Raw genomic sequence first — 24,268 nt, 5'->3', positions numbered from 1 at the left:
AGAGCAGGATGGATCTGTTTATCACTGATGTACGACACAAATGTAAATTTTGAAGGCATCCCACAGGTTGGAATAATTGTTTCTTGTGGCTGAGGACAGCTCAGGATTAGAGCTGCTGGAAAAATGCTGGATTTCAAGTAAATTAAATGCATTTTAAAGGATGTGCTACATTTGTCTACCTAGTCTGTTATTTAAAAGTGCAAGCTACTGCCTAGCTGCTTATCTGAGATGTTGAATGAAAAAAACACTTTGTGAAAACCATCCTGAGAAAGACAAAGGTGAAAAAATAAACTCAGAACTAGCAGCCTTTGTGCACTTTTTATTTTGTTTGTTTTTCTTTTGGTAACAGCTGTCATATATGAGCATCTCTAAATGAGTTTGCAAGAAGTGAGGGTGTGTTTTTAACTATAATTTAATGAATTTTTGTGGACCTTGAATTTGCATTGAACACCATGGCATTCTTCCTTTTGTCTGGCCATCTCTACAATCTTTGCAAACATCTTTTATTCATACTTTGTAACTCCTCCGTAAAGTTAGCACTGAATGTTAAATTAAATTTGGAGGAATGTTTCTAGAAGGAAATGTACGTAATGAAATAATGTTCACCCATAATTTTGGCTGATGAAAACTACTTGCACCTTGCTTGTGATAACAAAACCTAGTGGAAATAATCAGCTTGCATGTTCTCAGTTGCATCCTCTAGTTGGAAATTTAGTATAGCCTGGAGCAACGCAGGTGCAAATGTGGTTATAAACGAGCATGAACTCAAGACAGATACCATGTCAAAAGTGTACGGTGAAATGTTTCTGCTAATTCTGACAGTGGTCTCTAACACCTTATCATGTTGGTTCTTTGGAGGAAAGCAGGTTGTGTTGGACGTGGCGAGCATCCCAAGGACTCTCCTAGCTCTTCTCAACCCCCACTGAATGAAGGGCAATTTTGCTGAAGGGACACGAGCTGTGTTCACTGTGTATGGCCTGGGTAGGGCAAAACCACAGTGCTGGGTTTTTCCATGCTGAGAAGGTGGAGCAAGCCTTGACACAGGGTGACCAAATCAGAAATGGTCATCCTGGCCAAGTAGCCAAAGAGATCTGGATCTGAAATGTATCCCTGTTTGCCTGCTTTCACCCCGTCTGCTCCCAAGGCACAGCCAGCCTTCTGGAGGATCTGGGGAAAGAAGCAGAGAGCTGCTCGCCTGGCCCTGCCTGACCATCCTGGGGCCGTTTCGAACCCTGGGACCCTCACAGGGCCTGATCCTGTCCCGTGCCCGCCATGGGCTGACCCCAGTGAGGTGCCCACTGCCCGGGCTCCTGTGCAGTTACACCACAGAGGTGGTGCCCGGTCTTCTTCCGAGCCAGCCCAGAAAGCTGCACAGAGCTACAGGAGCAGGCGGCTTCAGTCCTCTGCCCTCCAAGCGATGTCGTGGTGCAAGCGTTTGAAGTGCTGGGGTGCTGTACTGCCATAATTGCAGCCAGCAATTTGACTATTTTTCCACCAACCTGCAAGGCTATGAATTATTGTGTCTTTTGAAGGGAAGAAAAGACATCATCCGTCTTTTATGTTCTTAGCATTCTCGCACTGATGTAAAATACACTGAGATTATTTTGAAGAACACTTTTAAATTCCTTTTCCCAAAGTTCACTTGATAAAACTGCCAGAAGTGTCTGTCTGCTCGAGGAAAATGGGAGAGGAGTAAATAAGATAAGGAGCTGCTCATCTCTGTTTGCGTTGGATGTTTCGGGATGTGCAGCAGCGGGGTGGGATCCACTCGAAGGAGTGTGTGCTGCACCGAGAGCACAGCACCACGCAGCCTGGTGCTCAGCTTCGGGTTTTTAATCTATGAAGATGGGGAGTTTTGGGCTGCTCCTAGGCCTTGGGACATGCTGTCTTATTCCATTGACACTATTGGGTAATTGAGACCTGTCATTTTGCAGACATTTCCCCCTTTTATGGGACTGGAGGTCACCTCCTCGTGTAAGTCAATTTGACGAAAAAGTATAGGTGAATTTACCTTAGTCAATCACCTTAATAAGTTAATCCCTTCTATTCACAACCTTCTTGTTTTCCCAAGTGATGAACTAAATCTCTCTTGAAAACAAAACATTGTGAGCAATGTTCCAGTTTCCCGGGACACTGCTCCCCCTGAAAGAACTACAATTTAGGAAGCCCCCTACTACCGATTCTAAGTTAGATAATATATTTAAAATCGCAGTATATTTGTGTCCTGAAGGAGGGTTTGTATTCTAAAATAAAAAGAATCAAGTCAAAATTAAATACTGAAATCTTTAGACATATGCTTATCAGCTTTTTCCTGTTGAGATTTTAAATGTTAATGAAGAGATTCATTCTTTTCACTCATTATTTTTAGAAGAAAAATACATGGGCTTATGTTCTTGGTCACAGATTTCAATTTTCTGATTGATCGTGATCTGTGAATGCTGAAAGCACTCTAGCAATCTTAGGTTTATACGTAAGTAATGCAAGTACCATGGCTTCCATACTTCACAGATGTAATTATTTTTTATTTTTATTTTTTATTGAATGTTCTCTATTTTTAAAGAAAAAGTAGAAAAAGTAGTTTTCTCCTCACACTCTATTCACAGTTGCTCCAATGCGATGAATAAACAAGCTGTAACTGACAAATCAGATAATTAGTTTGGTTTTGTTAAATTTTAGGTGCCTTCAAGTCCTTATGGAACTCAAATTAAGCATTCCAGTTTTATTTGTCCTAGCTGACACCGAGCATTTGGCCTTGCACAGTGTGGCTGGTCCTGGAGGACACCCAGCACTGCCAGAGATTTCAGGCACAGTGTGGTGAGCTTTGTGTGCATGGGATGCTCCATAGGATGAAGTCTCCTACCTCAGTGGGGAGAAAACAGTAAAATGCCAAAGTCCAAGCAAAACCAACAATGACGAGAACCAGAAGCTCACCCAGTGGCCATGCTGCCCGGCGGGAAGGGAAGAAGGGAAGAGAGCTGCTTCTCCCTCGCCTCTTGCATCCTTGCCTGCTGCTGGTCTGTGCCAGTGCTGGGAGGTCACAGCTCTCTCATTCTCAACAGATTTTGTTACTACTGTCATCGTATCCTAACACGGATATGATAAAATATGGATATAATAAAAATAATGCATGCCAGACAGCGTACTTTCATCCCTGTGCACATCACTCATTTATCCCTAGGACGAGTGCACTGTGCTCTGTCTGTCAGTGACGGAGGTATCGAGGATGTAATCAGTGTCACCCCATCAGGGCCAGGCAGGAGGGACACCGGGAACCCCGGGAAGGGTGCTGGGTGCGCCTGCTCCAAATGTTGGGCAGCCTGCTGGCGTGCAGGGTGGCAGTGAAAGGTCGTGCTTCAGTCTTCTAAGCGGGACACTTGTTTAAAGTAAGGATTTTTATTTCGTTGGCCATGCTAAGAGCTTTCTGTACTTGTTTAAAAATCCTAAATGCCCTCTGGAGCTCAGCTTCACTTTGGCCTGCTGACTCCAAGAGGCAAAATCTGCCAAAGCTGAGATTTTCCCAGAGCTCTCAGCTTCTGTGTGTTCTCTGTCCTTCGTCTTGCAGTTAGTGCCTTGGAGAAGGTGAAAGCTTATTGCACCTGAGCATGGTGCATCCTAGGTGATATTTCCCTGGAGGACTGTTAAAAGCTGTCAGTTTAGCGCAGACCCAAGGCTCTGACACAAGCAGTCAAGGTGCTGCAAGTTGTTTCCTGAAAACTTCCACACCTCTGCGTGTCTCTGTGTAGCTCAGTTACTGCGCATAAGTTATGTACAATTCATCCTCTATACGAGCTAAACCCTTCAGACCTACATGTGCTCTGTAATGTGTTAAAAATCTCAAAGTCCATCTCACGTGAAACTATAATGTTTGTTGTTTTTTAATCATTCAGAACCCTCACAAAGTGATAAACAACAGAGAGCCTTGAAAATCCCTCTCCTTAACGCTTCAGAGATAAGGGAATGCACAGTGATTGCATGGGGATTGCATCCCCAAGGGAGCTATCACAACACCCTTATCCTCCCCTGCCATGTTGTACTGCATGGCTCCAGACTCCTGGGATGGAGGGACAGTTTCTGTGATGGAGTGCAGCCATAAGCGTGTAGCATTTATATGGAATTCCATAAATAGCTAAGATTATCCATATAGCAAAACAGTGGATATTAATATAAGTACCCATTATTCTTATGACCGTAGAATTCCCCACACTGGGATTCACAAGGCAGTTGCAAATCTATGATACTTCTTAATGTTTGTAAAGTTTAATTTTAGCTTCTGAAAAGTTTAACTTGAAGAAAAAAAAATGCAGTATTTTATCACCTGTATTTTGGGAAGTAATCTTCTTTGACCCCTTGATTTCCTTTTAATTGCACTAATCATTACCTGATGATTTTAATTTTCCTAATTACAGCAATGATAATGCGCCAAAAGTCATCAGAATGGACTGATATGTGGAGTGTTGCCCTGAGATTCAAAATGGGAATAGTATGCAATATAGAACTTTTTTTTTTTGCCTTGTTGTAGATACAGAAGTACAAAAGTATATGTAAGAAATGTTCTGTGTCTTTTTTTAAGGTCCTGAAGAAGTGGATTTCAAGTGCACCCTGAATTATATTTCCTGCATTGGCACAAACAAATGCATTCACTTGTCCCAGCTCTGCAACGGTGTTTATGACTGTTCAGATGGGTACGATGAAGGAGTACATTGTCGGGGTGAGTAGATTTCCTGAGGAAAAAATGTTTTAACCTGAAGTCTTTTACTGTATATTTTCTTGAATTCAAAGAGAACTAGAATTTTCTTCTTGGGAATATATATACATATAAAACAAAAATTAATTTTAATCTACATTTCAAGTACTTTTAATTTAATTAATTTTATTTATTTATTTTTATGAAGCAAATGAGAATAAAAATTACATGCAGGGTTTCAGGCTTTTATTAAGATCGTATGATGGAACTGGTTATTCCAAGAGAATGATGTGGAAACCCTTTATTAGGAAAAAAAAAAGTTGGGCAGCATAATGTTTGCCAGAATTTCTTTTTTCTTATGATTCATTTAAACAAAATAAAATATGAAAACAATGCTGAAAAAGACGTTAGATTTGCCATGAGCGTTATTTTGCATTTAGAGATTGCTTATGGGGACGATTTTATTTAAATTATCAAATGTTTAGGAGTGTACTTACCTAATTCTGGCAATGAGAAATCCTAAATAGAAATTGGTGTAGGTCAATTTTTTTAACGCCTCAACTGTAATACTCAGAAGTTTTATTAAGCTTTGCCTTGGGGACAGTTATGGGGCTGTCATTTTAAGCTCAAATCTAGGATACCATCAATCATTAACATGTCAACTATTTTCAATCAGTAGACTTCACTGAAAGGCAACTAATTGCTGATGATCCTTAACAGGACTTATGTTCAAAAACAGAAACTCAGGAACAGGTTCTGGGATTTCAGCTAGAATCCAATGTGACAATATACAGGAAAAGGTACAATTAGTGATACAGTTCAGAAAGTTAAATTAGAATTTAAAGGTTCATTTGGACAGATTTCCAGAACTGTCATAGTAAAATCCAAGCCCGCACCAAAAATAAGCCATATAAAAAAATTAAATAAGGAACAAAAAATGCCACCTGGAATTAATCAGTGCAATACTGCTGACTTCACAAAACTACAAATAGTTATTTTTACGTAACCAGGTGAGGACAGAGGCTGTCATACAATATATGACAATTCTTATTCACAGTGATGGGAATCATTTCTTTTCTTGAAGGCTCTGCTTTTGTAGTGCTTGTTCAACAAGCATTATAGAAAATCAAAATTTGTGTCAGCATATTGATTTTAGCACTGGTTCCAGGATCCAAAAAAAAGTTAAATTGGCCAAAGCAATACTTGGTCCCTACTGAGGCTTTCTGTTTTTTTTTTTTTATTTTTAAAAAAAGAACAGTATTCACCCATTAGCCACAATTCACAATTTAAATGTGTATTTCTCAATGATTCATGTATTTCTGTAAATCTGGATTGAATGACAAAGGATTAAAAACTGCCAAAGCTGAATAATTATTATGTTTTAATTCTTTAAATTAGGAGAACAGTGGAATTGAAAAAAGAAATTGACCAAAATTAAAATCTTATAGTAGTGTAAATTAAATACATTTGATTTTCATACGTAACGACATAAAATCACTTGTCTTCGTGCACGCCCTTTCAATTTATGCTTAAATCAGTCTTGCAAGGTTATTGATTCCCACTCCTTTCTTTATTATCATATATGAATATGAAAACTTCCCAGTGGTACAATTAATGCCTACTCTAATAAATTACCATAACATTTACTTAAACATACTAAAAGTAAACATTTGGTCACAGAACACATATAGAATGAAGTCCTTTCAAATATATTCTTATGAAGAAAGTTGTCGCCTAGTAACTCATATCAGAAGTGATTAACAGCTCATTAATATTTTGTAGCCATAGAGGTCATTCTTGAAAATTTTAGTGGACACATTTCTATCAACAAAACCAAAGAATAAGAAAACAATCCTATTACGTTATGGTCATGTAGTTTGCTAACAGCTACCGCTAATGTGTCAATATGATATGTTTGGTATGAATGCAATATAGTATTAACTATTTTATACATATATATGTATCAGAACAATGAATGGGGGGACTGCTGAGACATTCTGTTGCTGTATTTTTTAAGGACTGAGTATACAAGTGATATGTTTAGTTCATCTCTGTGGCCAAAACCTGCAAAGTTGCTCTGGAAACCTGGCTGAATTGTTAGCTTTTTCCTCGTATTAGTGGCATTCAAATTATGTTACTCCTTAATTAAGATTATTCATATGATATATTTGATTGATCAGGGGGGTAATATCAGTTCTAAATATTGAGCCGCACACAACTCAGCTGGTCACAGACCTATGCTGCAATGATCTGCTGATCGCTCTGTGTAGGTAAGTTATGGGGCAAGTGACCGTGGCAGGGACATCTCAGTGATCAGGTCACAGCTCCGCAAGGGTGAAGGCTTCCAGTAATGCTCAAGAACTAATGGAGCACAAGCATTCAGTAACTGGAACTATTCTCATTTCTTTCTCTAAATTTAACATTCTTATGTTAATTCATTATATTATGATCTTTGAGAGAGATATTCAGGCCTGCACCTTTCCCTGGGCAAGTAAAAATATGATCATATCTGCAGTGTGAAATGGTAATGTATGTGGAATTTCAAGGGAATAGTAGTAAATACAATGACTTTCCTTTCTCATCATCTTTTAGTTCAAGCACGTATGCATTTTTTGCTGGTGAATGTAATGCATAAATTCAGGAGGGGTTGTGGCAATGTGAAATAAAAAATGTTTTATTATGTATGGTTGTTTCACATTATGTGTCCCAATGTCCTTCAGAGGAGAAGGGGTGCTTAGTTCACTGGAACTGAAACTCACTGCGTGTATTAGAGATAAAGCATCCGTATTTAGTTATTTTGATTTCTTAGCTATTTTTTGACTAATTGAAGAATGCTTTACAGATGCTGAAAATGTAAGCAAGAGCTCAAAGTATATACTTGCTCCTCGTTTAAACTGCAGGCTGGGGCTGTTTGGTGTCCTGAGGCTCCCCAGATAATTTCACCTTGGTGTGACTAGCCAGGTCAGGGTCAGTGCCCATCAGCTGTTTGGAGGTGGGATAAGGCTCAGGTAAATGTACTGATGCCAGAACTAGACCCAAACTAGAGCTGTTCTGGCAGAGGACTGGTTCAGAGCTTTTTCTTGTTGGTTTAGCCTTTTTTTTTTTTTTAACACCATTCTTCATGTTTCTTTTGAGAGCCACATCTTTATTTCTGTTGCGTTTCCAGCCACTTTTGAAGCTCAGCTTTAATTAAAACACCTTGTGCCACAGGGGAGTCACCGAATTCCTGCAGGCTGAACGGTTATAGCTCTGAGTCTTTTCTTCCCATGGCTTGTGCCAGAGCACCATGCTCGGTGAGCTCGCCGAGGGCATTGCCGGCACGGGCCTAGGCTGCAGCCTGCCTGTGGTCCATTAGGGCAGGTACCGTGTCGCTTCAGCTTGCTCCAGCCACTGATTTTGTGGTATTTTGAAGGAGAAAATGCCTCATTTTTTCCCCAAAAAGGTTTTAGGAACAACTTAGACAAATATCCATCAAGGATTAGATGGAGTAACTTAGCTTTGAGTAGGTAAAGGATTAGATATATCCTTAAGATAATTTCTAGAGAATTACAGTCACATTCCTATGAATCTTAGGAAGGGTTTTTAATAGGGCTGCAGAGGTGGTCTGTACAGTTCTATAAATCCGTACTTTTTTTATATATTTGGCAAAAAATTGAATTCAATATGCCAAAAGTAGTTTCCAGTCTGTCTCTGATTTAGAGCTGTAGAAAACAAGAACTTCTACAGAATGTAGAAATGACCTTTTCCACTTAACTAGCTTAAGAAATACATTATTATTAATAGCTGCAGGAATTATTATGCTAAAATTATGGATATTTCAGCCAGAAAATACTAGAAGAATACTGAAAAAAAATAAAATAAAAAATTGCTAGCACAAATGTTCTGCAAATCTTTGGCTCTGTGCCAATTTATCATAAAATAGAACATTTTGGGAACAATTACTGAGAAGCAAAACTGACAGAAATAACAGACGCTCAGGTAAGAGCCCAGTCTGCTGCTCTGACTTAAAAGATGAAGTTTGTTATGCATTACACTGCAGTATCCATCGCATTTCTGCGGGCAGTGTTGTATTGTGTCACAGGAATGCTGCAAGTTTATCTGGTACGACTGACAAGACAAAATAACAGCTTTCTATGTGTACAGCTGTCCAGTGGACACATTAGCAAGTAAAGTACGTAGTGGTCACATTAAATGGTCTTCTGTCACACCCTCACCATGCATTATGCTCTGTAATTCTTTGGTTGGAGGATAGACAAGCCCGCTTCGGGGAGGGGAAAGCAGGAATGCTACTGGGACTCACTGGAAGGTCTCTGCTCATGCTAAACCCCTGAAGTGCCCAGAGTGAGAAGGTTTTTGAGGGCACTTTCATTCCAAATACTGCTGCTGATTAGCTGTCAGTAGTATCTGGCCAGTATCCCATCTCTGTGAAGTGCCACAGCTGCTGGCCTGGGCTCAGGGGAGCTCGTGACCTGCACTTGAATTGCTTGTCCGGGCTCTGAGTCACAGCAGCTCCCCTCTGAAGTCAGAGTTGATGGAAAAATGTGACTGTATCTTTCCCATCTAAAATACTGATTATTCAGACTGCTTATACCATCTCATATTGGAATTAATCATAATAGCAAGACTGCAGCATCCATTAAAGCCCTTGCTATTTTGAGAGTCACTCATAAGGTAATTGCCTGCATGTCTACCTGTCTGCCTACCTAACACCACTGACAAGACGAGCCTAGGAGCACAGGAGCATCTGCGTTACATTCGGAAGACTGTCTTATGAAAATAACTTGAAAATGTTTTTGATATATTACCTAGATGTAACCCGACACGTTTTAATGGGCTAATTAAGATTAAGAAAATCTAGGAGAGATCACAGAGGTTACTTGAGATACTTCCTTTTTTAATTAAAACTAAGTTAAACTGAACTTAACTGAGATCTGATAGAACTCTGCCAACTCTTTGGATTACTTGAATCTTTGTTAATTGTGATCTGAGCTTTAATCTCTAGTCAATAAAATATACAAAAGTAAGCTCTGGATCATTTAGTATTAAAAAAACCCTGCAAAACACACATACAGAAGATTTAGCCAAATAATTGTTATGTTTGCAGCAGCCTATAATCAGAGCATTATTTTTCTGTTTAAGCTTTTTGAATGAATTGTTACAAGATGAAGATTAATGCAGCTATTACTGAATCATGTATTCACTCTGGCACTTCTACAGCTGGAACACTAGGAAGTTTAACGTAGTGTTTACCAGAGGCAAAAATAGAAATTTCAGAACTTTATGGATTCTTCAGGCCTTTCAAGAATGAGAAATTATAAAAGTAAAAGTATGAAGTTATGGAGCTACATTTATATCCTAATCTTCCTTTTTTCTTTTTTTTTTCTCTGCTTTTCCTTTCTCATGAAGTCGTGTTTCAAAGGAACAAAGAAAATCTAAATTAGTCTAGAATTGTAAATGTTCACACCTTTTTCTCATGAGTCTTTTCCTATGCATGCCAGCAAAAGAAATCTCTGTAAGCTGATTTGGTTTATTCTGACAAGTTTGAAATCACTCATCACCCTCTAAGACTGTGCTGTACAAAGTGTCACATCAGGTTACTGAATCCTTGTACCCTCAGGGAACCTCACATTGCTTCTGATGTACCAGAGGCGCTGCTGAAACCATCAGGTAACATTCAAAATTATTTCCTCTGCAACCACTCTGCATTTTGTATTAAAATTTTTACATTTTCACTGGTTATAAGACAGAAAAGAGAAAAAAAAGCGTAGACATAAGATGATCATAAGTATTTTTGCTTTGGATCAGAGCTGCTAGTAAATAAGAGCATTTGTCTCAGCAAAAGCATGTCTTGCCCCCCCCCCCCCCCCCCCCCCCCCCCCCCTTTTTTATCTCCTTCTCATTTTACCATCCAAATACCAGTTCTTTGTATATTACTGTCTTTCTCATCTTTTTGCCTTAATACAATATGATGTGGCTCATTGAAATTAGCCAAGGTCATTTAGTCTGTTCTGCTGTCAAGAGAAAGAAGTCATGGGCTTGGTGATTTAATAACTTTCTATCACAAAATCCTATTGCAGCGAAGCAAATTAAAGGTGGCTGGCAGGGGGATAGAGCAGTGGAAGATGTTTGAGTGATGTGTTTTCATCCCACCTTTTATGGGCTGTTGCTAAAGAGATTTTTCAGGCCAGATAATGTGAACACTGTTGTTAAGATATCAGCGTTGTTTGTATAGTAAATTAAGCGTATAATTTACATGTTTCACCATATATGATAATAATATATGCTAGTAGATCATTAAATAATGTAGAATATAGTCTGTGTCGAGTGTTGTGGTGATCCTGTCTATTGAAAGAGTAACATGTTTTTTCTATTTCCATTTCAAGTTGTAGTGTTTGTTTTCCTGAGAGAAAAAGTTGGATAAAGTTACTTATTAGCAAAATCAAATGTTTGTCTGCCTGAATACAACTACTGATTAGTTTTCCTAATGAGCAGAAGTGTTTAAAATGAATACACTTTCTTCAGGGTCATGGAAACCGTTTTTACAGTAGGAAATGCAGTCCTGAATGTTTGAACCATGGAGTTCTTTCTTCCGTACGAGACAGGGCATTAAAGATTGCAACTCCAATATTTTAGTTTTTCTGTGATTTGATTGCCTAATAAAATGAGCAAAGTGCAGTAGACATGTTAATTTCTCATATTTTAAATTAGATCATGATAGTTAAGTGGGCCAGTTAGCTGGCACAAACTTGATGAAAGCAGCTACAGTCAGTGTTGTAGGGGGATGCGATGGAGTGATCAGAGAAAGCTTTGTTCTACTTTCCAGGGATTTAGGTTAAATGGTATTTATTGTTGCCTGCTGTTGTTGTTGCCTGCTGTTACTGTTTTGAGGATGCCCTCTACTGAGAAAAGAAAACAAACATATAAACTCTCTCTATAAGCATCCCATTTTCAGTTTTATTCAAGAATTTTTATCATCTTTCTGTTGATTAGTGTGTCTAGTTACCTGATTATTTTTCCCCTTATGTTACAGCTAATAGCATTCTTTAAGGAATTATCTTACATGAAACATGGAAGATGCGTTTTCTACAAATTAATTTCAAAGTGTTTTTATGGCAATAAATACTGTAGGCACAATCTTTTTATCAGGAGGTCAGACATATACACATTGCAAAAAAACAAACAAAAACCCAACACACTCATGAACGTATCCCACAAGCAGGAATTGTAGTTGCTGCTTAGCTTCTGTTATTTCACATCATGGAGTATATCTTAAATGCATGCTCGATACATAGGTATTTGGAGACAGCTTTTCAATGAGGGGAAACCAGGGCTTGACACCAAATGCATACAAATCCCTAGTACCTTTGAGGCACAGGGAGAAAGGTGGCACAAGGTTTATCTTCTGCTGTTGTCACCAGTACTAGGAGGGAAGGGAGGGTATAGGTCAGACTTACTGAAATCTTAGTAGGAGCACTACTTTTTCCAGTTTCTGTTAGAGCATTTTTCTTTTTCATAGTGTATGGAAACTTTTAAATTTAGACCTGCAGGGTAAGAATTCAATTAATATTTCTTACGTTAACTAATAATAAAATTATATCTGATGAGGAAAAATTGATCTGAGGCACCCATCCATCAATAAAAGGCATCGCTATTAAATTTCCATGGACTCATATTCCAGTTACATTATTTGTGTATTCATTGCTCATATCAACAGAATTTTGAAGTAATTGAGCAACCTGATGTTTGAAGTGAGAAAGAAAATTAAGTGAAAGGTACATTTGCTGAAAAACATGGGTTTGGTCCCCCTGAAGCTATTCATAAATTCAACCTAAATTTACAGAATAGTATCAAATGGAAGATGGAAAAGAAGAAAGAAAAGAGCAAATTCAAGGGCTGGCATCACATAATTTGTCAGAAGTGCAGTTGTCAGTTTTCTGCCCCAGGAGTCCTCAGCCAAGCTAAATTATGAGACTTGGTTTCGAGTTCTTTCATTCCCTGCCTGCAGGGATTTGACTTCCCAGCTCCTTATCTTCCCAAGGTGAACAAACAAATGAGCGAACTACAAGATGTTCTGCGTGGGGGATGCTTTTTCTCCTTATGGCTCTCTTCTCTGGAATAAACAGTTAAACATTCATTACATCAAATACTTGAACCTCCAGAAGTGTTCATTTTAATTTCCATGCCAAAGAGTTGGTTCTGGTCTGTAAGTAGCTCCTGTCTCAACCATTATTTGTGTGTTATTAACCAAAATGGGTCGATCCTGGGTGTTGGTGTAGGTATAGTCCCACCTGGCACACGTATGCCTCTACATATTTCTGTTTTACATATTTCCTGTTTTTTCAGTAGCTAGAAAACATTGTCTGGTATTTACAGAGGCCTTCCTCTTCTGTAATCTGTAGCCTATTATATAAAGGAAAACGGGATTGCTAGGTTTGTATCTTTTCAAGTCAGTTATTTACTAATAAAATCAGAAAACTTGATGAAGGTAGGCTTTTCCTTTGCCAAGTTTTTAATCATTCCTGTAAAGTGTTCAGTAGGGAATACGTCCGGAAGACTTCTTTAGGCTATTCTGTCTTTTCTCATGATACAATTTATAGGTGAGAAGGAAAAAAAAGGGGGAGGGGGGAGGGGGGGGAACCTCATGCATTTTTCTTCTAGCCAAGGACTTTAATTTCATACCATATCCTGCTTCTTGCATTTTGCAGTTTTAAGCTCAGGAAACTGTATATTCAGAAAGTCATTTTCAAATCCTGCAATATAGTTTAAAAGTTAAAAGTTGCTATCATTTCTTAGACTATGATAAACAAGTCAAGATGTCACCAGCAATCTTAAGTGAGATTGATAACATTCAGTGGTGTGAAGAAGTTTTCTTTGACACTTTGAGAAATAACTCTTGGTCTTCCACTCAGAAGCAAGAACATGCACATAGCATAAAAAGCTGATTTCCACAATTCATTATATCCTCTCTGGAAGATTTCAGTGGTCTTTTCTCCACAAAAAAACTGAGTCAAGAAAGCATAGCAGTCTTTAACTCAGAGGAGTAAGACCTATACTTTGAGTTATCTGTGGAAAATACAGATTAAAATATTGTGAGATGCAATAGAAAGAGGTAAAAGTTGTGGTAGAAACAAAAAGGAGAAGTGATACCACAGGAAAGTACAGGCAGTAAATGGCAAGTAAGAAGAATCACTGGAAGCAATCAAGCAAGAATGAAATCTGGGAAAATGCATAGATCAGACATACAAGGTTCAGTACAGTCCTTTTACATGAGGGCTAGTAAACGAGACCTATTTCAAGTCAGTGCCCGCTGTTTGGACATATGCGTGTCAAAGAGAAGGAAGGTGTTTCCACTGCACTGACTAAAATAAGAAAACAAGAGTGTGCCAGGAGACTCCATAAAGTGAGAATACTTTCTCTTTTGTGTCTCTGATTGTTGATACTGGTCCTTTAGAACAGATTTTACCACAGTTGCTCCACACACTTGTCTTACCAGTATGGAAGAGGGTAAACAGCATATGTTTTAAATGGTTGAAACTTATGATTTGTCATCATGTTCTTTCTGATTTTGAGTTGAAGGAACTACATACTTCCATACTAGGTACTGCAAACTTCCATTCCCTGAAATTTGGAGAGAAAGAGACAAAATTCACCTGAAACTGAAGGTCGTAAATATCACAGATTATATAAAATGGTACTCATCCTTGCTTCAGTAGTATTCACTAAATAAACGTAGTAGAAATCAATTGCATTTGAATCACACATAATCTATGCTGTTGGTGTACTGCAGAAGAGACATATTCCTCTTAATATTATTTTTAACCCCACATATTATGCAAAGAGAATGCAGATCTTATTTCCTGTACTCTATGAAGGTAATGTGCTCCCAAGGCTCTTAAGTTCTTTAACTTCTTTAATTTTGAAGACACTTGTTACAAAAATTAAGCAGTGTGCAACAAGCAAAAATTTTTAGTTAAGATCAGACCTGAAGCCTACTAGAGTTAATGGCAATAACCCTTTGGTTTTGGGCCCTTGGACTGGTCCTATCAAAACCAAAAAAAAGTGTGTGATTAATTTTTTGAAACATTTATATTCTATTTAGTTATGCAAAAGGATGATTAGTTTTAAAGAAACCCTATGAAAATGCTAGATCTGGAGAAGGATGAGCTGTGTTTGAAGTTCAGGATGTGACCTTTTCCCACTCTGCAGAACAGTAATGTTTTCTGGCGTGCATCTGAACTGTTGGGTAAGGATGTTGTATTTGTGTTGGCTGCTCTGTGAACTTTGTAGCTCTGGGATATTGTGCTGTAGCAAGGTACTCTATGAAATGAAACTTCCTAAAACTACATTTAACATCTTTCTAAAAGAATTTTTAGTTCATCCAGTCATTCTTAAACATTCATTAAAATGCAGTAAAGTGTTAAAAACTCTACTTGGAAGATTAATTGTCTTATGCTTGGGATGGACTAAAGGAACAATGGACCGTTGTCAGCCTTCACGTTTTCTCAAAGGAAGTGAAGGCCGCTAAGAGTATAAAAGAGGAGGAGTTAGCAGCAGAGCATATTATGATTCCAAAAATAGGTTTATGAGATGCACAGTGACACTCTTCTGACCCTTTGGGATGGAGCTTGGTTTCCATGCTTAGATGAGGTTCTATAAGAGCTGATGTCATGTTCCCAAAGCCAGATCAGGCAGAGAGGCAATGTCTGTGTTTTAAAATAAAAGACTCATTTAGAGTGATTTAAGCCCCAAACACATCTCTTCGCCATGCTATTGAAGGTCAGAGTCCTAGCTCATTAAGAACTATATATGGCCTTTTAAACAAATGCACTTTTTAATTACCAGCAGGCAATTCAGCACAATTTGTTGCTGTCTACAGTACTTTTTATTGCCTAATGGTCTTGCCTCTATCAAAATTATGCATCAGATGTAGGACCTGCCACTAGTTTAATTGACTTTTTCTCTTTTTTAATGATGTGCGTCTTCTAGAATTTAGCAGAAGCGAATCCAGCTACATGTGGGAAAGGCAGCTCCTTGTATCAGTTATGTACACCTGCAGGGTAAACATATTGATGATAGGAGTCCCTGCTGACCCCCAGAGGATATTCTGGGTAGGGAACCTGAAGCTGTGACCTATGTTCTTGTGTCACAGGGGATATATAAGAAAAGAAGTTCTCTACTGAAGGACAGGAGTTGTTGCTAGCTCTGTCCCCTCTTCTGGGACTCTGGAACACACTCTGCTTATTTAGAAACTATTCCTTGCAGAGATTTTTTCTCCCTGCTTTTAAGGTAAAGCTTCTGTACTGGAAATAATAATCTCAACTTGTCTATTAATTTTAAACCTGGTGATAAGGTACCTCCATGGCATGCTGCCTCAGTATCGTTCTAAGGCAATTTCAGCAACCATTCCAAAAACTGCTGGAGAAATGATGTAGTTGTAGGATAAGAATTCATGTTCCTGACTGGTTGTGTCATCACTTTCATCATTATTTTTTAGTTGTATTTTTTTGTTATTGACTCTTGCAATTTATTAAAAACAAACATCACTTAACGAGCATTCAGATCTTGATTTATTTGCTAAACAAAGTAAAATGTGCAGTCACATTTTCTGTTCTATTTTAAAATATTTATGGCAGAACAGTTCCATCTGGGATCAAGGCATCATCATCAAAAGTGACATAGACTCACAGATTAAAAAGAGAATAGCTCATAATTCTGAACTATCAAAACATTTAGTTGTCTTTTAGCAAATTTGAGCTTTTTTACTTTGTTGAAAGACAATGAAGTGATACAAGAATGGCATGAAACATTTATGCGCAGGTAGTTTTTAGTTATATGAGTTGATTTCTACAAGAAAGCCATGAATGTAGTTTGAAAATCACAAAGTAATGGCATGCGGCAGCATCAGGAGGTTAAAACAGGATAGGAATAAGTTCTGTGCTGCAAATTGTTGCACAAAATGTGTACAGTTGCATAAAAAAAAAACCCGTTCTGACATCCTGAGTACTTGCATTTAAGGACATTTAATTAGAAATACTTATGTGAAGTGTAACTATTCAGCTTTCTGCCACGAATTGACACAAATATTTTACATTAAATAATAATCAGATAATTACCCACAAATTTAAGTGGTCACAGTGTGGGGCCTGTCCTTGTGCTTCCTGGTAAATCTGAATGACCTACAATGCATGAGAATGGAAAATGCTCTACTAGCTCTTCCTGAAAACAGGGTTTTGCTTAACGTGGGAGTTGGATGGTTTGGTTTTCAGAAAAGGGAAGGAAACACAAATCCAAACCAAATCTTGCATTGGTCATAACATCTGGTTAGAGGAGAGGATAAAACATAGTCATCTTCAAACAGTAATTTCCCCCTCTTGAGCTTAATGGAAAAATGCTTTGTATAGCATCATACTTTTTAGTGACATGTTGTGGATTACAGTTAAGATGAAGTAAAATGGGGATCATAGATGCTTCCTCTCTTACTGAAAAGGTTACTGGTTTCTATTAAATGTGTCTTATGTAGGTTTACAAAGAAGAACTAGATGAAAGACAAAAAATGCCCTTATGTGATCTGAAAGAAAATCAGGCTTTCTGCTATTTGAAAACAGCCCTATGGTTTTGAAGTCCACCAGCATATGTCAGGTTTCTCGATACTGTGTTGAAACAGATGTAAAGGGTTGGATCATTCCAGTGCTGAAACTGAATATGCAGGATGTAAGAAAAAGCAAATATTTTCTGTTAAATTCAGAAATTTGCAATCTTAAAATGTGCAAACCTTAAAAACATCCACACGTTACATTTAATAAAAAATAACTCTGCCAGTGCAGATTTTTCTCTCCTGATGACCAAGGCTTCTACAGCTGGGAGGAGCCATGGGAAAAATGCCTTATCCTTTCCCAGGATTGCTGCGGTCTGAAGGATCCCTGGCTGCATAACTAATAAATAAGGTGCATTATTAAGGATGTGCATGATACATATACGACTTTCCAGCATGCAGCAGGTGAGAGAAGCTGGGTCTAATGTAAATTCACATGATTTGGACCCCAGTTCTACCAACTTCCATGCCTATCCCAGCATACTTAGAAAAGGAACTGTAGCACTTTCAAAGCATTTACCCTACAGGAGCTGCATAAGGAAATTCAGTCTGTTGGTCTTAATAAAGCTGTTAGCAGCGTTCAGCAAAGGACCCAGGAAACTTTTTTCTGTATATGGACTGTAAATGAAAGTAGAAATTGCTGTTGGCTCATGTTCGTTTGAGTTACAATCATCTCCCGAAGTAAAAAGTAATATGAATGAAATACTGTTCTTGTTAGCGGATACATCTGCAAGCCATTGCTTCTAGCTTCAGCTGTGAAAGTGCTTCCCACTTATTTCTTTTTCCCCTAACGAAGGCACAGCTGTGCATGTAGGGTCCCAAGAAGGAGTGCGATTGTGGAGTTCTAGACTTCCACAGAAACGCAGCTGCCTTCCAAAAGAGTTGTTAGTAGGAAACTTACTTGTGGTGGGATTTAGTATTGGTTCATGTTGTGGGCATTTTCTGGGGGTAGAAACATGGAAAAGCTACAGTGGTTTAGTAAATCTTTGTGTCTTCCAGAATTTGTCTGATTTTTCTAGTTCATTGCCACAGATATTTCTGCTTTTTGATGGCCATTACTGCATCCTATGGGACTCATTTTGGGGTCTGGCTGGATTACCACTGTGAGAGATCTAAACAGGAGAACAAGAGCAGCTTTTAACCATGCTACTTCTCCCCCAGCTTGCACGCATACTGCATGGAGCTTCCTCCTAGTCCTATCCTATTCCTGATCAGGTGAAAAGGTGGGTAACAGGCACAGACCTAAAAACTTCCCCTTACCAGCTCTCATCCTTGGTAGTGATGTTTGCCTAATGGAGAGATGGACTTTACTCATCTCTTTACTCAGCTACCCCAGGCTGATTACATGCAGAGAAGTTACTGTGCTGTGATCTTTGTTTGCTGTAACACGTGTTTGGTCTGAATTTCTGCTCAGGAACTTGCTTCCCCTTGTGAAAGCATTGTTAATGTAGATGAGAAGTCTATTTGGGCTATGGAAAATGTGTCAAGGACTTCCAAAGGGATTTCCAAGGAGCTAACAATGCTGATGTTCAGCACTGTGAATTCTGCTGGCAAGTAGCTTGGAAATGTTGATCGTAGAGCTAAACATGTACTGGGAAACGTATTTCATGCCTTTGGTGTAACACAGTTTTCTATTCTAAACTGACGTATGCTGTAGAAAATGTAGTTTTCCTTTTAGCAAGCTCCTAATCATTGCCTCTCCATCTGAGAAGTCCGGTCATACCTGAAAGCCTGACCATAACTAAGGTTTGCAGTTCCGTAACTCCAATATTTTGGGAACCGTAAGCAGAAAAACGTCAGAATTAGTAGTAGCTTGATACTTAGGATTGTATTGATTCTTCCGTGGTGCTTCTGTATGTGCTTCTGAAGATCTGATCCTTTATGGACTTAGTGCAGGTAGATCCTGGTGGGGCTGCTGGCTGGGATTTAGCTGTCAGTCTGAGGCACAGCCTGAGTGAGCACTTACCCTGTTTTGCTTAGACTCTTCCCAGGTGAGCTACCAGTGAGCAAGACCGAGATAGGGAATTTTAGCACAATCCCTGGTTTTCCTGAGCATTACCAGTAAGACTTTTTTCATTTGTACCATTGTGAAGGGACTTGCATCTGAATGTTAAAAATGACATTTTGGGGAAAAAATGTTTCATATGTGCATGAAAACTGTAAGACCATTAGTGATTTTGTTCTTTCCTAATGGACATTATCTAAAAAAATTTGGTAGTTTTTTGATCAAAACTAGAATCTAAATGGTTTTAAGTTTTGCTGTGTACAGAAGACTAAAATGTTTATTAAAAGGTCAAAGGTGAGTTTTTAAAACAATTTTATATTAGTTTTTTTTAATAAAACATTACAGTAGATCTGCCCTTTTAAATATGAAGAATATAGATTTCAGTGGTTTTGTTTGTTTCCCATGCTGATACATTTAATAAGAGAGTTGCAGAAATCTCAAATAAATCCATGCTGCACACAGAGGTATTAACTTTAAAGCAGGGACAAACATTAAGTTTTATAATTAGACTCCAGAATTGTGGAAAAAAAATTGCTTTTATTCATTGTGATAAAAATTTAAAATAATGACCAGAAATTACGATCTTACAAAGCATGAAGTATTCTAAGAATTTGAAGGCTCCTGCATGTGGATCAGTGTTGCCTTGTCCCTGTGATATCACGGCTCCTCTTCTCTTTCGTGTACCTTGCAAAGCACAGTTACCTCGTGAGCTAGGACGACACGATGTTCAGCCAGGGAATCAGCTTCCAGGTGCATCATTACTCTTCCTTTCTCAGGTGTCCTCCCCTCATTTGCCCTGAGCAGTTCTGGGGGCAGGAAAGAACCAGGGCAGCTGCTATATGAGTGTGACTGGTAGGAACCTTTGGAAACATCTGATGGTGCCTGGGATAAGCAGTGATGCCATTGTAAAGAAACTTGCTAGTTCTTTTTACCTCAGTCCATACAAGTTATTTTTAAAGAGAGGTGTGTCATCAGCTGCAGTGTGATTTCTTTTCAGAAAATAGCCTTTTGTGTTCTTCAGAGAGTTGTCTAAAGATGGGTGTTTTTAGGGAGAAAGAGATGCATAATCCAAAACAGGGCAGGATAAAGCTTTTCAGTTGTATTGAAATTAATCGGAATTCATGATATCCCTTCATATTTCTTGTCCAAAATGTTTTAAAAATAAAATCAGTCTTAAAAAAATGATCACTCAGTATCTTTAATCAAATGAAGAGATATATTGATGTTCTGGATAGAAACTAAATAGCCTAATTAGACCATATGAAATGGAGTCCTTGGCACGTTAGGCAGTTGCCTATCATACTTACAGGTGTGTTTGCTGTCATTCGTGCTTCCCATTTCCGTACCTCCTATGTCAGAAACTGGATTTTTCTCTGGCATGAAGAAAACTCTGGCTTTACAGATGAAATCCGGTATGTGTCTGGAGCTCCTGGGTACTGGTGTAATAATTATTACTTGTTCCTAGTCACTCCAGAGCCAATTATGCATGTAAGGGAAAACCAGTTGGTTATTACATGGAGTCAGGATCAGTGACCCTGTAGGGTACTATAGAATAAAATATAAAATAAAATAATAAGTCATTGACAATTTGGCTGCTATATTCAGAACAAATAATCAGTTTCTGTGAGATTTCATTGATTTACAGACTAAAAGACAGTAAGTTTGAGGGCAAAAAAAAAAAGGCACAGACTGCACTGAAGTGCTAACAGTGCTTAGCATTTAAGAAGAGCCGCAAGTTGAGGAAGAGATTTTAAAGGAATGGTTTAAATATTTGCTTTTTCTCCTTCCTTTAGCAGTTCATGTAATAAGAAAGAATCAATAGCTGTTTGCCTTTTAAGTTCCCATAATCTTTTCGTGGAATGAAAGTTTCAGAATATGTTTCCCCTGTACAGTCAAATGTTTTGTGGATTTATATTGATGAAGATCTGTAGCCTATTTGCAGCAGTGAGATGTGCTCCTTTTAATCCATCCATCTTCCAGCAGTGACAAAAGGTGGCTGTTCTCTTTTTAGTCATAAAGTTAACTTCAAAAAGGAGATGTCAGTGAGTAAAAGAAAGTGATTTTCATCTTTTAATATCACCACAAACCCATTTTTTATTGATAGGTGCCAAAAAGGGTTGCAATCATTTTGCATGGCTTGAAAGCAATGATAGCTTTATTTTGAGCACATTAAATCTGCGCTGGTGACTTAAAGAAGGCAGCAATTACTAAATGGCTGTTGTTCCTTGCAAGGGGAAAATGATAAAGTTCATAAGTACAAGAGTTACATATTTTAATCATTGACAGGAATACTTAAATCTATCAATCATTTTGTTGTTGTTTGACTAATGTTATATTGTTGGGCATGATTTGCCGATACGTTCATGTGTCGCCTGTTATTTTGTCACTGAATTATAACTTCATTTTCCTCTGACCTTGCTCGTCCTTTCCTCACACAATTGTAATGTATGGGCTGTTGCAACCATTTGGATAAAATAAAAGAAAACAATCCAGACTTTCATTTTTCAATCAAACAGCATGGAGCATAAACCTCAGGCTGATAGAAGTTCAGCTGATTTTCTGCTGCGGTTGCAGCCGTGACCGCTGCCAAAGCCCACGCACAATGGGACAGTCGGGGCACGGGGAGCAGGACAGCTCCGAAATGTCTGGTGGGGCATCATAGATCCTCATAAAACATGTGTTTTGGGGACTGTTGTGATTGTGTGTGGATTAAAAAAAAAAAAAAGATCACTGAAATACATTGTAGGTATACACACACACACGTGTACGTATTACTGCTTCAGTAGTTATTTATAGCAAGGTTGATTGGCTTTAGATAAACTGCAAAATAACTGGAACACCTTTTGTGTTCTCATTTGCTGCTATACATAAAAAGTATGAGTTTTATTTTAGAGTACTCCAAGCACTAAAAAGGTATCCACGGGGGGATGGCAACAGTTTTGTGCTCTTGTTTTCTGTGCCTAGAGGAAAGCTGATGTAATGTTTTGAAAACAATAATTTGGTGCATACCTAACTATTTGAATTCAGATCTTCCCTGGAGTTCCAGGTTAATCCGGCACATTGGTATAATTTTCACCCACTATTCATATTTTACACTAGCATGGAAGCAGAAGTAGTTGAATGTCTGTCTCAAAAGACTTCACCATAGGTTGCCAATTAAATTTCCTAAGCATTCCTGTATCAGCACAATATCTAAACCTGGACCAAACTAATCAGTCTTCTACCCATAACTAGCATTATGATAATGATAATTAATAAGATAATGGATCTAACAGTTGTGTGATAAGCTTTGCTTTGGGATAGTGGGACTGCGTACAAAACAAACAAAAAACCACCTTCCTACCTGTCAGGGGATTTTGTATGGTTTAAACTGGAATCACATGAGAGATGAGGAGGCAAGAGGCTGTCCTTTCCCCATTCTGGTAACCTCCAAGATAACAGTTTTTGTGATTACAGAATTCACCTGTTCACCAAGGTTAAAAGCTGTTTGAAATAGCTTATCTCTTTAGTTTGTATCCAGTTCTGCACCAGGTATGTTAATACATGGTTCTGTCTAATAGCTCTATCTGGGCTTAAAGGCTTGCACAGAAGAGTCCATCCCTAGCCAAAACAGCAAGTTTGTGCCTTTGTTACATCGTGTGCTAGCACTAATGATCAGAGCACTGACTCTGTGCCTTAAAAACTCCCACAGCTCCTCACCTTAGGCTTAGATTCAGCTCTAAGCCTGTCATGGAGGATGATTATTATTGTTGCTAGTTAACTGCCTTCTCCATCTGTGCATCAATTGAGGAGATATCCTCCCAAACAAAAACAAATCTGGTGGCTGCCTGGAAATTTCAAGCAGCTGTGTCCTATATAGGTAGGGTTTTATGTGTACTACTGCTGAGAGATCTGCAAAATACACCACCACTGAGACTATTGCCTTGCTCAGGGTGGATTGGGAATGTGATCTGTTAAAGAGAAAATTAACAACACAATGAAAGAAGAATATTTGCTTTTAACAACTCTTCTTTTATCTTCTTTTCCGTGCTTGTTTGTGCTTTATCTCCTTCATGTTATGGCAGAAGTTATGAATGCTGATGAGTCAATGCAGATCCTTAAGTACTCAGTCTGGGAACCATTTACCTATTTATATAATGCAAGCTCAAGTCAGATGCAGTCCATTTTACACAATTTATTTCCTAAAAGCTGCCTACAGAGTGCTTTGTGTGGCAAGGAGGGCAGTTTGGCATGAACAAGATCTCTTGTGTATTCTAGCTTTAGCCTATGCGTAACATGCATAAGTCTTCTTGCTTGTAGAAAAGGCACCGAAATACATGTGTTTCTAAAGCATAATGAGCTGAAGATGAAAATGCAGTACATTGGGTAGGTAAATAAAAATGGGAGAAACAGAAAGGGCCATGCCAAAGGCCTCAGGAATAACCAAGTGATGGCCTTGGGAATGCTCCTCCTGCCTCGCCTGTGCTCTGGATGTGCTGAAAAAGAGCACGAGACCCCGAAGTCTCAGGTTGTGAAAGCACTCGATTCCTGTGGTATTCAAGTCCTGAGTCCCGGTGTGCTACTTTTAATATCTTGGCAATATTTGCTCTGTGAGGTCTATACAGACTTAGTTTCATTGGGTGCTGTGTTTAATTTTACCCTCTTATTGCCGTTAGGAGGGCTGGGGCTGCTGTAACAAATTCCCTGCCTTCCAACCCAGGGATGGATGTGGTTTAGTTTGGGGATGTCTGATAGGTATTTTATGATTAGGTTATGATGTTTTTGCATGGAAGATTATTTCTGTTCAGTAGTGACCTGAATATTTTTCTTATGTGTTAATAGAAGTGCTTAACACTTTGAAGCAAGAGAGAGGAATAAAGGCATAACCTCCCACTCCAAAGAACTGGTTCTTTGAAGTAGGGTTCTGAAGAAACAGCTATGAATACTAGCTTCTTGTCCATGTTTTTGGTTTTGGGGAAGCCAATATTTTTCTCCTGTGCCCATCCGT

At 38.5% G+C, this 24,268-nt stretch overlaps 1 protein-coding gene across 10 annotated transcripts in view; it reads left to right on the top strand.

Annotated features, from left to right (window-relative positions):
• The window catches only part of LRP1B (LDL receptor related protein 1B), a 681,046-nt gene that overhangs the window by 263,272 nt on the left and 393,506 nt on the right, over window positions 1–24,268 (top strand). For all 10 annotated transcript variants that reach the window (XR_010832147.1, XR_007162924.2, XM_048062804.2 and 7 more), the window contains exon 3: window positions 4,571–4,708. Coding sequence is in view for 8 of the 10 variants with exons in the window: in XM_048062804.2 (XP_047918761.2) it covers window positions 4,571–4,708 (138 nt within the window). In the remaining 2 variants the exon portion in view is untranslated. The remainder of the gene's footprint in view (window positions 1–4,570; window positions 4,709–24,268) is intronic.

The sequence above is a fragment of the Anser cygnoides genome, chromosome 6, assembly GCF_040182565.1.
Source record: "Anser cygnoides isolate HZ-2024a breed goose chromosome 6, Taihu_goose_T2T_genome, whole genome shotgun sequence".
In the NCBI taxonomy this organism is placed as follows: domain Eukaryota; kingdom Metazoa; phylum Chordata; class Aves; order Anseriformes; family Anatidae; genus Anser; species Anser cygnoides.
The sequence above is the reverse complement of the archived record's forward strand: the minus strand, read 5'-3'. Positions and strand labels throughout refer to the sequence as shown.